This window comes from Nyctereutes procyonoides, unplaced genomic scaffold (assembly GCF_905146905.1).
Source record: "Nyctereutes procyonoides isolate TBG_1078 unplaced genomic scaffold, NYPRO_anot_genome, whole genome shotgun sequence".
Lineage (NCBI taxonomy): Eukaryota > Metazoa > Chordata > Mammalia > Carnivora > Canidae > Nyctereutes > Nyctereutes procyonoides.
The window spans coordinates 29,081,598-29,098,820 of NW_026575047.1; the positions used below are offsets into that span (position 1 = coordinate 29,081,598).

At 45.5% G+C, this 17,223-nt stretch overlaps 1 protein-coding gene across 3 annotated transcripts in view; it reads right to left on the reverse strand.

Moving 5' to 3' along the window:
• Positions 1-17,223, reverse strand: part of FAM184B (family with sequence similarity 184 member B) — a 134,696-nt gene that overhangs the window by 11,851 nt on the left and 105,622 nt on the right. For all 3 annotated transcript variants that reach the window (XM_055326484.1, XM_055326483.1, XM_055326485.1), the window contains exons 9-11: positions 10,771-10,900; positions 9,770-9,982; positions 2,813-2,966 (exon numbers count right to left, since the gene is read on the reverse strand). In XM_055326484.1, coding sequence (XP_055182459.1) covers positions 2,813-2,966; positions 9,770-9,982; positions 10,771-10,900 — 497 coding nt within the window. The remainder of the gene's footprint in view (positions 1-2,812; positions 2,967-9,769; positions 9,983-10,770; positions 10,901-17,223) is intronic.

Sequence of the window (17,223 nt, forward strand, 5' to 3'; positions counted from 1 at the left end):
GTGTTCTCTACAGCCTATTTTCTTTAAAAAAAAATCCAAACCCAATTCAATATTTTGAAATCCTTTATCACAAAAATATGTGCAACAAAATCCTTTTGCACTCTAGCATAACTAGAGTGAGTTCATTTATTACCCTTCCCTCTTCTGTCATATATTCCCTTCCCTCTTCCTCCTTTCCCCACTCTTCCTTCCCTCCCTCCCTCCCTCCATCCACCCATCCATCCAGCGTCCTTTCCACCCATTTACACATCTTTCCATCAGCCCATTTATCCATCCACACGTCCACCTGCCCTTCCACCCTTCTACCCATCCACCTATTCATCCAGCATGTCCAGATCCCCACCCCAGTGTATCAGGTAATCTGATGGACGCTCCCTACCCCTCATACACTGACCTACACTGCAGGTCAGGTGTGTCTCACACAGACGGTGGAATAGCAGTAGTTGGGACCAGGGATGTCTAATTTAATCACCCTGTCATGGTAGGTGCTCCCACTCACCCAATACCACCCACAACGCCAACAATTTGCTATCATCATTACAGAGTCCACAGAGCCCCTTCTTCCTGGGACTGTGTTGAGAATCCCAGCAGGTACCCAGGCTCTCTCCTGAATCTTTTGTCCAGGAAAGGACCAGGCTGCTGTGGAGTCAGAGGGGCCAGACAAGTGGCAGTAGGGACAGCTGTTGCTGGGTGCTGGAATCACCAGGGGTTCCAACCTGATCTGAATCTTGTCTTGTCCCTGAGACACCTGGCACAGCCTGGGTTTTACTTTGTATAATCTGTCTTCTTGAGAGGATGCCAACTTTAGCATTTCCCACCTGGACATTAACTGGGGAATCTATGGGACACTCTCTCTCTCCTGCCTGCTCCCCATGTCACTTCCTCCAGAAATAGGCAGAGCTGACTGACGTGCTGATGTATAGTCAGCAGGACACGCTATCTAATGAAAGTACAACCGAGCAGCAAGTAGATGGTTTTCACTTATGAAGGTAAAGAAAATGCTCTTTCCTAAAATTCTCTTAAGGAGAACCCCGGCTGGGTTTGAAAAAAAAAATTAATAAGGCCAATATGGTCTTTAATGCTAGGCATGAAATAAGGAGAGGCATTTGTCTTGCTCTTAAGAGTGAGATGGAAGGGGCGCCTGGGTGGCTCAGTGGTGGAGCGACTGCCTTCAGCTCAGGGCGTGATCCTTCTCTGTGTCTCTCATGAACAAATAAATATTTTTTTTAAAAAAGTGAGACTGAAGAGAAGAAGGTGAAAATGAGAGAAAAAATGATCTGCAGAAACAGAAAGAGGCTTCTAGGGCCAGCCATGCAATGTGGGAATATTCAGTAATGATAACAGTGAACATCTGCATAGGATTTACTGCATACCGGGTGGATGCTGTAATTATTCCCATTTTACAGATGAGCAAAGAGGTACAGAGGCACAGAGGTACAGAGCAGTTAAGTAACTTGCCCAAAGCCATGAAACTTATGAGTGTTGGGAGCTGGGCTTCATGCCCAACCAATCCGGCTTAGGAGATCTTTACTGCTGGTAACTTCCAAAATGCTCTGCACGACTTTTTTTCTTTAATTTATTATTTTATTTTTTCTTTAATTTATTGAGAGAGAGAGAGCGAGATCATGAGCAGGGGGCAGGGGTAGAGGGAGAAGCAGACTCCCCGCTGAGCAGTAAGCCCCAGCGGAACTTGATCCCAGGACCCCAGGATCACAGCCCAAGCAGAAGGCAGACACTCAACTGCCTGAGCCACCCAGGGCCTGTGTGACTGGTTTTGGATGTTTCAAGAAGAGGTGAGTTTGGTGCTGAGGATGATGTGGGAACAGGAAAAAGAAGCAGAGGAAAGTGCATGAGCCTGGAGGCCTTAGTCCCCCAAATTTGCAGAAATCTTCAGAATGAAAATGAGAGGTTGAGGCAATCCCAGGAAGTCTCACGGTGGCTCAGAGATCTGGCTTATATCGAATAATAATGATGATAATATAGATGCCTCTGCTTTCTGAAAGTTTGCCTTATACCACTTTGCTTTTCTCTACATTAGAACCTATTTTCATTAACCTAGGGAAATCTGAAGACTTTCATTTTTACATAAAAAAAGAGAAAAGGGAAAATATCAGCGCTTTTTGTTTTTTGGTTTCTTGTTTTGTTTTGTTTTGTTTTTGCTGGTTTTGCAGCCAGCGGTCCAGAAGCAGTGCCACCCTGGGCAGCAGGCAGCGGGCAGCGAGAGAGACACCCCCCAGCGCCTACCCTCTGGGAAACACATTCAGCATCTGAGGGTGGAGCGCCAGAGCTCTGCACTGTGTCTGGGAATATCTGGGCTTTATCTCCATCACTGTGTGCACCTGTTAGCAAGATATGTCTCATGGTATCAGGAAGGCCTAGGAGAGATGACTTTTGGGGTCAAAAGTGTTTCATTGAAATTAATGGTAATTGCTTCTTCGCTTTTTGCCATTTTGCCTTATGAAATATTTCATAGGCACGTCCTGCTTTTGGATAGCAGAAAACCTGGACTACGGTCTACATTCATCTGGCCCCTGTCATATGCTAGGCATATTATATTTAATATCCCATCATATCCACATACCACCCCTATGAGGTAGAGACAATGGTGACTCTGTTTTATGGAAAAGGAAACTGAGATTGACAGTGACCCCACCCCAACCCCAACCCTGGGTTTCCTAGCTAGTTGGTGGCAGAGCCAGGATAGTCAGTCACCCTGGCCTGTGTGCCTCCAGACCCAGGGCCCCATCTTGCCCCTGGCCTCCACGTGTGGACCCGGCTGGGGAGCACCTCCCAGGGGTGGCTGCCTGTATACCTAACAGCAGAGCCTGCTGAGCCTCCATCCTCTCCAGCTCCCCCTGGAGCTCTTGCCGGGCCTTTTCTTCCAAGGCCTGGAGCTCTAGCCGGTGTGCCTGGTGCTGGATCTGGAGGCTGTGGCTGGATTCCTTCTTCAAGCGTTCCTCAGTGGCCTGTGGGTGAAAGTGGGTGAAAGTGATCACAGGTGGGAGACCTGTCCCCTCTGCCAAGTTCTTCCTCCAAGGGCCCACTGAGCACTCACCACTTCTTGGGCTACTGAGAATGATCCCTGACTTGTCTGAGATGACCCTGATGGCTTGGCCACAGTAGCTATTTTGTACTGTGTGAACCAAACCCCAATCCACAGCTGATTAGACCAGAGTGGACACCTGTTCCAAGCTGAGCCAGTCATTGGGAATTTGGTGTTAGGAGGCCATGGAGAGAGAGAGAGAGAAATAAAGAGACAGACAGACACTGACGGGTTGGTTCCAGTTTTAACACACTCAGGAGGAATGAGGTGACCATCTTACACCGGCCCCAAGACCAGACAGGTAGAGAGAGCTGACTGGGAGGGCAGCCAAGGGCTGAAGTGCAGAGCAGATCAGAAACAAAAGGAGGAGGGGTCCCTACAGCTTTTTCAGTCTCTGGTCTAGTCTGGTCCTCAGAACTGGCTGTGTCTCTGCCCTTAGGTTCACTTATTCTTACTTCATTTATGACTATTTCATTTGGTCAGCCATTCTTTGACACATTCATTTATTCAAGGTCTCATATCAAACACACAAAGCGGGTGTGAAGCTTTGTGACACAAAGCTGTGTGACACAGCTTCTATGAGCAGCTGTGTCAACTTTAATAGAAATCTGGGCAGCCTGGGTGGCTCAGCGGTTTAAGTGCCTGCCTTTGGCCCAGGGTGTGATCCTGGGGTCCCAGGATCGAGTCCCATGTCAGGCTCCCTGCATGGAGCCTGCTTCTCCCTCTGCCTGTGTCTCTGCCTCTCTCTCTCTCTCTATCATGATAAATAAATAAAATCTTAAAAAAAAAAAAGAAATCTCGTCACTGCCTAAGCTCACTCGAGTTGGTTTCTGGGGGGTAGAAGCAATAACGGTCCCTAAGCAGTCCATGTGGGAATCCTTGGAACCTGTGACTCTGTCACTTTATACGGTGAAAGGAGTTTTGCAGGTGTGATTAAGTTAAGGATCCTGAAATGGGCGATTATCCCAAATTATCTGGGTGGGCCCAATGTAGTCACAGAGGTCCTTAGAAGATGGAACCAGGGTGGAGGGGAGGGGCACAGGAGTAGGGAAGGTGTTAGGGAAGAGGGAGATGAAGAGGGAGGGATATTTGAAGATGGTACATGCTACACTGTTGATTTAGTTGATGCAGGAAGGGGCCAGGAGCCCAGGAATGGAGGCAGCCTCCAGAAGCCAGAAAAGTCAGGAAAACAGATCCTCCCTTAGAGCTTTTAGAAGGAGCACAGTCCTGCCAACACTTTGATTTTAGGACTTCTGACCTCCAGGACTGTCAGATAATAAATCTGTGATGTCTTCAGCCACCAAGTGTGGGATATTTTGTTATAGCAGCAAGAAGAAACTAATATGGTTTCTGGGGGTTTTTTTGCAATAGAGAGTTCCAGTTAAGACACAGCCCACCTTGGGGCACCTGGGTGGCTCAGTCAGTTAGGTCATGATCTCAGGGTCGTGAGATTGAGCCCCAGGTTGGGCTCAGTGCTTAGTATGGAGTGTCCTGCTTAGGATTCTCTCTCTCCTTCTCTGCCGTTGCACTCCCCACCTCCCCCCACAATGTGCACATGCATATTCTCTCAATAAAATAAAAAATAATAAAAATAAATAAAAAATAAAAAAAGATACAGCCCACCTTTTAGAGGAGGAAATTGGGGCTGGGGGTGATGAACTAGCTTTCCACACAGGAAAGATGCAGAAAGCAACATCTCTCTCCCCCGTTTATTTTTATTTTTTTAATTTTTATTTATTTATGATAGTCAGAGAGAGAGAGAGAGAGAGAGAGAGAGAGAGAGGCAGAGACACAGGCAGAGGGAGAAGCAGGCTCCATGCACCGGGAGCCCGAGGTGGGACTCGATCCTGGGTCTCGATCCTGGGTCTCGATCCTGGGTCTCGATCCTGGGTCTCGATCCTGGGTCTCGATCCTGGGTCTCCAGGATTGCGCCCTGGGCCAAAGGCAGGCGCCAAACCACTGCGCCACCCAGGGATCCCTCCCTCCCCCTTTTAAACAGCCAGTTGCAGGGAACTGACCAGACTGAAGACAGGTAAAGGTGGGGGCAGGACTGAACCCCTGGGCAGCAGGGTCCTGGCCCTAAACCCTCTCCACTCCCGCATGAAGCCTCTGGGAACAATGAGAAATGGGGTTTCACCAAAGGCAGGAGGCTCCAGTTGGGGAGCACTGAGCCCCCTGGAGCCCCAGGGAGCCAACTGAATGCAGTGGTGCCTTTAGACGCTTATTTGTGTCTTTGGCTCTGCTACTCCCTAAAAAGGGCAATTGGTTTACTCCTCCCATGGGACACTCAGTCAAAGAGTGCTGGGTTTATTTCATAAGACAGAAGAATCTCCTACTTTTCAGACTCTCCAATATTTCCTCCTCTTGGACCTGCTGCAAGGCTCAGAGAATTCCAGTTGGTGATATTTGTATCTCAAGGAAACGGGAATGAAGAGGTCTGAGCTAAGATTTACAAAAAATAGTGCGAAAGTCTCTCACTCTGTGATAGGACCCCTCTGTCCGTGGGGCCAGCAGAGGATTCAGAGCAGCACTGCCTGCTTTCTTGCTCAGCAGCCCTTAGGATGATGCCAAGCTTAACACCCGGGGTTTATATCAAACTGGACACTCATCCCTAGTGAATTGCTCCAGTAAACCTATGGGAGGTTTACTCTGCTTGTGTTGTGGTTGGTTTAGAGCCTCCTAAAAGGCCCATTTTTACCCTCTCTACAGAGGCCCTGACACCAATTACAAATTCCTTTTAGGGTATGTGGGAGGGGGGGTTGGGGTGGGGGAGTTCCCAACACCAACAAGCAATTCTCAGACACCAACTGAGTGTCCTACGATTCAACTCAATTCTGACACTATCTACCTGGAGATAGCATCCCAAGGGTGAGGGCTCATCCCACAAGACTGAGCTCCATTTCAGATGCCAACTGCAAGACTAGGTTGTTGTTACCTGTGCTTCTGACCAACTGGCTATAAATCAGAGGTTCCCATGACCCCCCAATTAATTTGCTAGGGTGGCTCACAGAACTCAGGAAACCCATGTCCTTACTTGGTTATCGATTTATTACAAAGGCTATTAAAGGATACGAATCAATAGCCAGATGAAGAGGTCTGGGATGTCCAAGCATAGGAGCTTTTGTCCCCATGGAATTGGGGTGGGTCTCCATTAATGGTGTGTGGATGTGTCCATCCACCTGCAACTCTCTGAGCCCTCTCCTTTGGGTTTCTAAGAGGCTTCATTACAAAGACATGATGAATTAAATCACTGACCATTGGTGATTGATTCCATCTCCATCCCCTCTCCACTTCCCAGACCATAAGGTCGGTTCCCCTGGCAACCAGCCCCCTCCTTCTCAGGTGGGATCCAAGAGCCACCTCATTAACATAATAAGATACTTTTGCTGCTCTCAACACTTAGGAAATTCCAAGAATTTTAGGAGCTCTGTGTCAGAAGTGAGACTAGGACCAAATAATATTTCTTTTTCCAAATCACAGTATCACACTCTCCACACCACATCCTGGGTAAAGCCTCCATGCACCGTGTTCCCCAACAGTCTCCTGGCTCCGATCCCCTGAACTACAGCAGCCTGTTTGAGCAGTTGCTTTTCCCCACAGAGGTGCACCCCATAAAGACAAGAGTGTGTTAATCATCTTGGTGTCTCTGGAGCTCAGCTCCATGGCAGCTGCTCTATAAATAGCTGCAGGATCAATGAGTGAGCAGTAACATCAGCTCTTCTAAAAATTGAGCTTTTCTATGGACTGGATGTTTATATGTCCCCCCTCTTCCCCACAATCCCCAATGTGATGGTATTTGGAGAGGGGCTTTTGGAGGGGGGTGATTAGGTCATGATGGTGAAGCCCTCGTGAATCAGTGCTCTTGTAAAGGAGGTCCTGAAAAGCTCCCCTGCCCCTTCTCCCACATGAGGTTAGAGTGAGGTGGGCATCTAGGAACTAGGAAGTGAGCTCTCCACAGACATCAAAGGGCAGGTGCTTTGGTCTCACACTTCCAGCCTCTGGAACTGTGGGAAATAAATTTCTATTGTTTACAAGCCACTCCGTCCATGGTGTTCTGTTACAGCAGCCTGAACGGACAAAGACAAGCTCTTACTCAGCCACATATGATTCCAAGTACTTTACATGTACTATTTTTTTTTTTTGATGCTCTCAATGGTCCTATTTGCTCTTATTTTATAAATGAGGAATCTGATGCACAAAGCAGCTGAGTGACTGCCTGAGCTGTGGGCATAAGTGGCAGACCCAGGATTTGCCTGTCGGACCTGATGTCCTCACACACCACATCACTGTTCAACTGCGCAACTGAGGCCAGAAACCAAGCAGACACAGCCACCAGAACCGGCAGGAGAAGGCTCTCCTCCTAAGGTGTGCCTCCCGCGCCCTCTACCGACAAAACTGAACATCGTGCTCTCTGCGAAGGAGAAATGCTTCAAGAATCTGGGTCATTATGCCAGGCTGGCACTGAAGAGCGAATTGGGAGCTGCGAGGCAGCAAATTAAGAAGAGCAGGCAAATTTCCTAATAATTCATATGCTAGTCGATACCTGTATCCAATTCTGACACGTATGGATAGTTTTAACGGAATTTCTCAGAATTGCACCGTGGCTTCTAGCATCCCATGTTGCTGCCTGGGAGATGTCAAGGGGACATTCTGATTCAGGTACTTTGTGCCTGGAATCACTTTTCCTCATTGGGGGCTGCTAGAATTTCTTCTGTTTTCCTGGTGTCCTGAAATTTTAAGATAAGCCTTGGTAGGGGGTCTTTCTCACATAGTTCTATGGATTTCATTATTTCTTTAAAAATACCTTCCCCTCCATTATCTCTTTCTGGAATTCCCAGTTGTTAGGTGTGAGCCTTCCAGGTGTGTCTCTACACCTCTTGTTCCTTCTCTTGCCACCCATTTCACGATCTTTCTATTTTTGCTTTCTGGAGGGTTTCTTCATTTTTTACATTTCAACTCATTATCTGATCTTTAGGATTTCTGCAATCATATATATATTTTTTAATTTAAAGAGCCCTTCCTTACCTGATTGTCCCTCCTTTACAAGTAGCACATTGTTCTTCTTTCATGGATGCACATATCACTTTTTAATTCTGAGTGGATCAATCATCATCAAAGCTTTTTTTCCTTTTCTGCTGACTCCATTAGCCATTTCTTCTGAGTCTGTTCTTTCTCCCACAACTATCTTGGATCCCAAAACTTCCATGTTAGAGGCTTCCCTAAAAAAGTTTAGTTATCCTTTGCTGTCCTTTCATATTTCAGATGAAGCACTGAGGGTTACTTGAAGAGGGTCCATTGGGTGGCAGGCTCCTCTGGAGGGTGACCAGATGGCCATCCAGCAATTTCACTGGAAGCCCACAAATGTGAGAATCCATGGGTCTTTTCTCTTGGTTGGTTTAATTTCCCCAGAGAAGGTTCTCTAGTCTCATACTTAGGGAGGGTCTAAGTTCTACCTGCTTGCCTTCTGGAGCCGAGCAGGAGAATGTGCTGTTGGGGACAGGATCGAGGTGGCAGTGGTTCATCTAATGGCTCAGTATACAGATTTTCACCTGAACCTGTTCTCAAACACAAGCCTCATCCTAGCCTCTGTTTCAGAGTCTCTCTGGTTCAGTTTATCCAGGGATTCCCCCCACCCCCATATCTTGTCTTTAAATAAGGGAGAAATAATTACTTCCCTGTGCTGGCTGAGCTGAGAATCTGAGGTTCTAGGTGAGTCAAATTCCTCATCTCACTCTTGTCTCAATGATAAATGCTACCTCTAGTTCCTAAGCCTTTCTGAGCTTCGCCATGGGAATCAGCTTAATTCTTGTCCTCTCTCTGCAGGCACTTGGGTTCGAGCTTCTCTGCTCTGCAAGGCCACATGCTATTTCCCCATTTCTTTCCTGTCTTCCTTGCTTTATCTGGAATAGGAGTGAGCTTCTGCTTTGTGTTTTCATTATTGTTTTCTGGATGGTTTCCAATAGGAAAGAATTCAAAAAAGTGGGCATCAATGTCCTCAGTGTACAGAAGGGGAAATTAAACTTAAGGCTCTAATTCAGTGAGACCCTTTACTAAGCAGCTATCCTGAACTAGGAGGAGAGTCAGTGTCTGAACAAACACAGCACGCTCCTGGCCCCAAGGAGCTTCCCTTGATAGATCTGATCATATGAGGAAGTCATTGGTTAGAGCGTGAAGACTGCCATCACTGAGGAAGACAGTGTGTTGTCTGTGACAGTCGTAGTAGTAGCCCCAGCTCCCGAGAGAGCAGGAGCAAAGGCCTTCTGAGAAAGTAGAAGGTAGCAGGTAGATGAAACATGCTCCTGCTGGGTTACACATCATCCTGCACCTGACCACCTCATCCCAACTTTCCAAGCTGCCCTCTCTGTTTTCATCTCCTGGCCGAGTCTGACTCCCCAGCATGCATCATGCACGACATTGCCCAAGTTGTAAAGAAAGTTGTTCTAATGTTATCAAGGTCACGTGAAAATAGGGAGAAGCAGGACCAGAAACGCAACAGACCTAACTGTGAATCCTTCCGTGGCGACTTTCTAGCTGTGTGACCCTGAGCAAGTTACTGAATCTCTCTGAGCCCTTTCCCTCATCTGGAAAAGGAATGTGGTAACAGTGAGCTAGTAAGATTAATGTGGGGATTGGAGATAATGTACAAAACGCGTCCTATATAGCGCATAGAGGCGCTCCCATGGCAAGTGCTCAGCAAATAGCGGACTTCATAATGATCACCCTTACCTTGAGTTCTTGATTTTTGGCCTTCTCAAGCATGCGTAGGGCTCGCTGATGGGAGGCCTCGAGCTGGGCTTTCATTGCCTGGTTCTGCTGAATGGTCTCCTGGAGCTCTTGCTGCAGCTTCTCCCTTTCATGGTCGGAGAGTTGCTTGAGTTCCTGCAGGTCTTCCCTGTAGCTGCTGGCGCACTGCTCCAGAGCCTGCTGCATCTGGGAGACCTGCCGGCCAGGGCAGCCTGCTCTCAGGCTAGGCTCTCTCCGCTCCCTCTCCCCTTCCTATGTTTTTTGTTTTTTTTTTTTTTTAAATAAGTGCTCTGAACGTCTCCTCAACCCAGCTGATCCTCCTCTACCTGTGGAAACTCCTAGGGAGAGTGCTGTAACCTTGAAAAACCTGGGAATGGCCAGTCTCCTGGGGGCTTCTCAGCTAGATGCACGAATGGTGAGAGGGGCAGGTGGGTTGAGATGCAAACCAGCCAAGAGATACTGAAGAGAGGCCACTAAAGCCTTGCCTGACAACCCCATTTAGTATTACACTCAATCCTCATCACCAGCCTCTCAATCCTTTTTTACCTTGTTCTGTTTTCTTTTTCCTGCAATCCAATCATCCTCTAATATACTATATGTTTTACTTATTTCTTATGTCTAGTATTTTATGGTCTGTTCCCACTTCCTCTGCCATAATATAATATAAGCACTATATCATATAATGCAGTATACTGCAGTATAATATAAAGCGCTATAATATAATGCAGGACTTTTTGATTTGTTCATTAATGTATCCCAAGTATCTAGAAGGGTTCCTGTTGCATCGTAGGTGCTCATGAACCACAGGAGGGACTGAATAAACAAATGAAGAAATAGAAGAATCTCATTTTTCCCTGACCTGGAATGCCCTCCCCAGCATGGACATGCATCAGGCCCTGTATGTATTTCCAACATTATCTGTAAGGATGAGGAGGCATGGTCTCACTCAGCATGAGGGCACCTCCGCACCATGGCTGTCCTACCTGGGCTTGCAATCTGGCCTTCTGGCTTTGCCATTCCTCCTGCAGACGCTGGATTTTGGGTGCCTTCTCCTTCAGCAAAGAGTTCAGTGGAGGGTGCAGGTCACCTTCCTCCTTGAGAGGCACTTCAATCCTTTGAAGATAGAGAGGCCAAAATCATAAAAGATTCTGGGCTGGGAATGATATGATCACCCCGGGCTGGGGGAAGGAAGCTCCCATGGCAGGGAGTGGGGTGAGAAATATCTTTCTTAGATTTAAAATAGTAACCTGACATACAGTTCTAAGTGTTATTGCACTTGGGATACAATCAGGATTCAGCTGGAGCCCAGTGGTTTTAGCGGGTGCTTAATAAATGATGATTGGCTGTTAGAATGACAGAGCTTGGAGTCACTTATTGGGGCCCTTGGGAGCTCTGAAAAAGAGGCCTCTATGGTCTAATTTCACAACTCTTCCTGCAGATGAAAAAAGAAAATGAAATAAATAACAATTTACTTGAATACAGTTCTTGACACTTTTCAAAGCATGCTCATGCCTTTTACTGGCTGTTCCCGGTCTACACAGGAGGACTGCAAACAGGTCTTTACATAGGAAAAATAACCACCATTTGCTTCAACGTGGATGGAACTGGAGGGTATTATGCTGAGTGAAGTAAGTCAATCGGAGAAGGACAAACAGTGTATGTTCTCATTCATTTAGGGAATATGAATAATAGTGAAAGGGAATATAAGGGAAGGGAGAAGAAATGAGTGGGAAATATCAGAAAGGGAGACAGAACATAAAGACTCCTAACTCTGGGAAACGAACTAGGGGTGGTGGAAGGGGAGGAGGGCGGGGGGTGGGGGTGAATGGGTGACGGGCACTGAGGGGGGCACTTGACGGGCTGAGCACTGGGTGTTATTCTGTATGTTGGTAAATTGAACACCAATAAAAAATTAATTTATTAAAAAAAATGAAAAAAGAAAAATAAGATGCTGGTATAAAGCCGCATCTGTATTCCAGGACAGATGCTCACGGATGTCTTTGGAGGAGTCCTTCCCTTACTTAATGCTGAACTTTTGAACCAGCTAAGAAATTCAAATATAACCGGCTGAGATGGGGGTTTTAAGTATTTATTCAATGTAGCAATGTAAGAGGATGCCACACAGTGGGCATCTCCGCAGAGACTGCTGGAATGTAAGTGATGTTTCCTTCCTCCACCAAGGATGTCAGGCCAGAGGACCAGAGGTTAGGGGGTGAGGGCCCTGATCTGTGGAGAAAAGCCATGAGAAGGGCACTCTGGCTTGGCATAGGTGGAGAGGCCCAGCAACTTGGGCACAGGCTAGGGGGTTAAGGAAGAGATAGTCAGAGGGAATCCCTGAAGGGACGGCAGTGGTTCAGAGCCTGAGCTAGAGCCAGATTCCCCAAGGTCAAACCCAGCCCTACTGCTTACTAGTTATGTGACCTTGGGTGAGGGCTTTAAACTGTCTTGGCCTTAGTCTCCTCAACTGTAACATGGGATTAATAATGGTAACTTTGATATGGATTGTTGTAAGGATTAATAAATATCGATAAATGCTTAAAGCCATGTCCAGCACATAGTAAGAATTATATAAAGAACTAACCAAAGACTTAGGAAAGAGAGAAGGTTTCTTTCTCTGCATTCCGGTTCTTTTAGGTAATTCTCAAGCTTTCAAGGATGTGTTAAACATACCCATATTTAGGGAAAAACAGACCTCTCCTAGATCTAAGCAACAGGTCTGAAACAAACCAAGGATTAGGAGACTGCCTGGAGTGATGGACAGAGAAGCAGCCTCCAGCCAGAGTGAGAAGCCACACTGCCGGGTATGATGCGTGGACCAGGTGAGCTGACCCTGATGAACTCGGGAGGAGACTGTACTTCCTCCCAGGGCTCAGCCATTACATTCGAAATGATTTATTGAGAATAAATTTACACATAGTGAAATGCACAGGTCTTAAGTCTACAATCCAATGAGTTTTAACAAATATATACAACTATAAAACCAACACCTCATTTAAAATATAGAACATTTTCATTACCCCAGAACTCCCCCTGCACTTTCTTCTTGCCAATGTCTACCCACAGGCAGCCAATGTTTTGATTTCCATCACCACAGATTATTTTTGCTTGATCTTCAGCATCAATCATACAGAATCATATGCTCTGTATTCCTCTATGTCTGGTTCTTTCGCTCCACACAATGTCTTCAGGATTTATCCCCATCACTGGGTATGTGAGCACGTCATACTTTTCATGGATGAGTAGTATTTCATTACCTGAGTATACCATAATTTGTTTAAATGTTGCTGGGCCTCCCTACCTCTGCCAATTTCCTACTGATAGACATGTTGACATTTTTGCATGTTAACATCTCTGGGCTAGTATGAATAAAGCTGCTAGGACTATTCCTGTACAAGTATTTTTGTGGATCTATGTTTCCATTTCTTTTGCTTAAATATATAGGATGGAAACTGCTGGTAGGTATATGCTTAACTCTTTTTTTTTAAGGATTTATTTATTTTTTTCAGAGAGAGAGAGACCAAGTTTGTGAGAGCAGGGTGGGAGAGGGGCAGGGGGAGAGGGTGAGAGAAACTCAAGCAGACTCCGTGCTGAGCGTGGAGCCCAGTGCAGGGCTCGATCTCACATCCATGAAATCACAACCTGAACTGAAACCAAGAGTCAGACACATAACCAGCTGTGCCACCCAGGTGCTCCAGTATATGCTTAACTTTTTAGAAAACCATCAAATTGTTTTCTGAGGTGGTTGCCCCACATCATCTCCCACCAGCAGCGCATGAGAGTTTCAGTTGTTCCACATCATTGCCAACATTTTGTATCTTTAGTCCTTTTAGCTTAAGTCATTCTGGTGGGTGCAAAATTGTATCTCACTGTAATTTTAAGTTGCATTTCCCTGTTGACTCTGATGTGAGGTGCATATTCATGTGCTTATGGGACATTCATTCTTTTATGCAAGTGTCTGTTCAAGCATTTTGTTCATTTAAAAATATATTTGTCTTTTCTATTATTGGTTTATAGGAATTCTTTATATATTCCAGATACAAACTAAATAGCCTCTCCCAGCCTATGACTTACTATTCCACTTCTTTTTTTAAAATTTAGTTTTATTTTTCTATTCATGAGAGACAGAGAGAGAGAGAGAGAGGCAGAGACACAGGCAGAGGGAGAAGCAGGCTCCATGCAGGAAGCCTGATGTGGGACTTGATCCTGAGACTCCAGGGCCACACCCTGGGCCGAAGGCAGGCGCTAAACCGCTGAGCCACCCAGGGATCCCGAGTTTTCTTTTTAAAAGAGAAGTATTTAAAGCTATGTATTGTCCTCAGTAGCAATCTCCCCCAAATTCTGATGTATCCTATTATCATTGAATTTGAAATAGTTTCTCATTTCCACTGTGATTTTATATTTTGACCTATGGGTTATTTAGGAGTATTCTGTATACTTTCCAAATATCTGAGGATTTTCTCAATAGCATATTATTCTGGATATCTAACTTAATTCTTTTGTAATCAGAGAATTCCTTCTGAAAGACAGTATATTTCAGAGTATATTCTAATCCTTGAAATTCATCAAGACTTATTTTGTGGCCCTTCATATTGTCTACATTGATGAATGTTCTATTGTGTCTCAAAAGATCTGTTCTGCATTATTCAGCACATTGTCTGCAAATGTCAGCTTGATTAAGTTAGCTGATTGTGTAACTCAAATCTTCTGTATCTTTGCCACTATTAGGCTAGTTGGCCAAATCCTCATAGAAAGGTGTCACAGGGGGATCCCTGGGTGGCTCAGTGGTTTAGCGCCTGCCTTTGGCCCAGGGCACAACCCTGGAGTCCCGGGATCGAGTCCCACATCAGGCTCCCTGCATGGAGCCTGCTTCTCCCTCTGCCTGTGTGTGTGTCTCTCTCTCTGTGTGTCTATCATGAATGAATAAATAAATAAAATATTTTAAAAAAGGTGTCACAATTGCCAATTGTGACTGTGAATTTCTCCCTTCGGTTTTCTCACTCTTTGCTTCATTATTTTTAAAGCTCTGTTATGAGGTCAAACACATTTAGGGTTGTTGTCTTCCAGATGAACTGACCCCTTTACCATTATAACATATTCCCTTTCATCCCTGGCAATATTCCTTGTTCTGAAGCCTACTTTGACATGAATACAGCCATATCAGCCTCCTTCTGCTTATCATTCACATGGCAGAGTTCATCCCTTTATCTTCAGGCCTATCTGTGCCTGTAACAGTTTACGAGGGCCGCCTGAACAAAATAGCTTAAAATGGGTGGTTTAAAAAACTGAAATGTATTTCCTCACAATTCTGGAGGCTAGTAGTCCAAGATCAAGGTGTCAGATTTGGTTTCTTCTGAAGCTTTTCTTCTTCTAAGGCTCACAGATGGCCACCTTCATGCTGGGTCCTTACAACAACAATCTTTGTTGTCTGTGTGGGCCCTTCTTTCTTCTTCTTCTTCTTCTTCTTCTTCTTCTTCTTCTTCTTCTTCTTCTTCTTCTTCTTCTTCTTCTAGACTTTATCTATTTATTCATGAGAGACACACAGAGAGAGGCAGAGACATTGGCAGAGGGAGAAGCAGGTTCCCTGTGTGGGACTCGATCCCAGGATCCTGGAATCACCACTTGATCCAAAGGCAGATGCTAAACCACTGAGCTACCCAGATGCCCATGGTCTCTTCTTATAAGGACATCAGTCATGTTGTATTAGGGCTGCCCTAATAATAAAACTCTAAAAAGGATTTTAACTTAATTAACTATTTAGAGGCCCTACCTCTAAATAAGTCACATTCTGAGCCCCTGGGGGTTGGGGTGTGGGGAGGATACAATCTTGTTCACAAGAGTGTCTTTATATTTAAATGTCTCTCTTGTGGACAGCATAGAGCAATGTCTTGCATCTCTGATAATCTCTTTCTTTTAGATGATATGTTTGATTCATGTACATTGTAATTATTGCACTGGTTGGGCTTAAATTCTTTTTAGTCCACAGAGTTCAGGTATAGCTCACTCTGCCCTCATCCTCAGATGGGCGACCCAGGGGAGGATGTGTCACAAATACTGGCTAGTCAGAACACTCCATCTTTGTGGCAGAGTGATTGGCTCAGGGATTGACATGTGACCCAAGCTGGGTCCTTAGAGACCTCTTTGAAATTTGTCATATTTTTAGGAAAAAGACTCCCTTTCCTTCTGGAATTGTGAGTTACAAATAGGACAAGGTTTGTGGCTACCAGTGGTAAGCAGTAGTACCAGGATTTAACCTGGAGACTTGACTCCAGAGTCTGTCCTTCTTAACTGCTGTTCTTTTGGTACCTAATAGGCCCTGAGGCAAAATCTGAAGGATGGGGGAGGAGGCAGGAGCTAGGAGTTCTTTCAGCTGTAGGCTGCTTGACACTGCCATTGGTCTAGTTTAGGGATATACACCCTGCTACCCCAAGGCTATGATCTGAATATTTATGCCCCCCTCCCCTAATTCATATGTTGAAACCTATTGTTCAAGGTATTAGGAGATGGGGATTTGGGGAGGTGATTAGGTTATGAGGGCAGAGCCCTGGTGATAAGATTAGTGCCCTTATAGCAAGAGGCATAAAAGAGACCTCTCCCCTAACACCTTCTCTCTTCCTGACCTCCCCCAAACCCCCTCGCCATGTAAAGACACAGAAAGAAGATGGCCTTCTGCAGGCCAGGGCAGAGTTCTCACCAGGAACTGAGCAGATCAGCACCTTGACCTTGGACTTTCCAGCCTCCAGAACTAGGGGAAACAGATTTCTGTTGTTCAGGCCACAATATCTGTGGTATTTTGTTAAAGCAGCCAGAGGTGACTATAAGACATGTGGACACCATATTCTTCTCTGTCCAGTGATAATTTTGGTCATGTGACTTGCTTTGGCCAGTGGAATAAGACTAGAAATGAGAGGATGCAGTTCTGAGTATAGGCTTTAAGAGGTACTGCATATTTTCATCAGCTCTTTTGAGATTCTTCCCTTTACCATGACAACAACATGCCCTAGATAAGAGCTAATATTTCAGTCTTAGTCTCAGAATGAGAAAGCATGTGGATGAGCCTTGAACTTTACCCATAGTTTGGGGCAGGCAATAACACCGACCCTCAGGCAGGAGCCAAGAATATAGGTAGCTGACCTAGGAGTTAAAAGTCACTGAAACTTGGGGATTTTTGTTATAGCAGCAAAAGCTGACAGATATGGGGAATTTCTCATCAGTGACAATGCCCCCACCATTCTACCTTAGTTCTAGAAAACTTGGAAGAATAAGGAGCAGAGATTTGGGGACAGGCTAGGTCTGCGTTTTGGGCAGGTTTACTAACCTCTTTTGAGTTTCAGGTTTTTAATCTATAAAATGGCCTCTCCAGGTGGGTGTAACAATGAAATAAGATAAATTGTGTTAAGCCCATAGCTGTACTGAGAACATACAAAACACATCTGTTC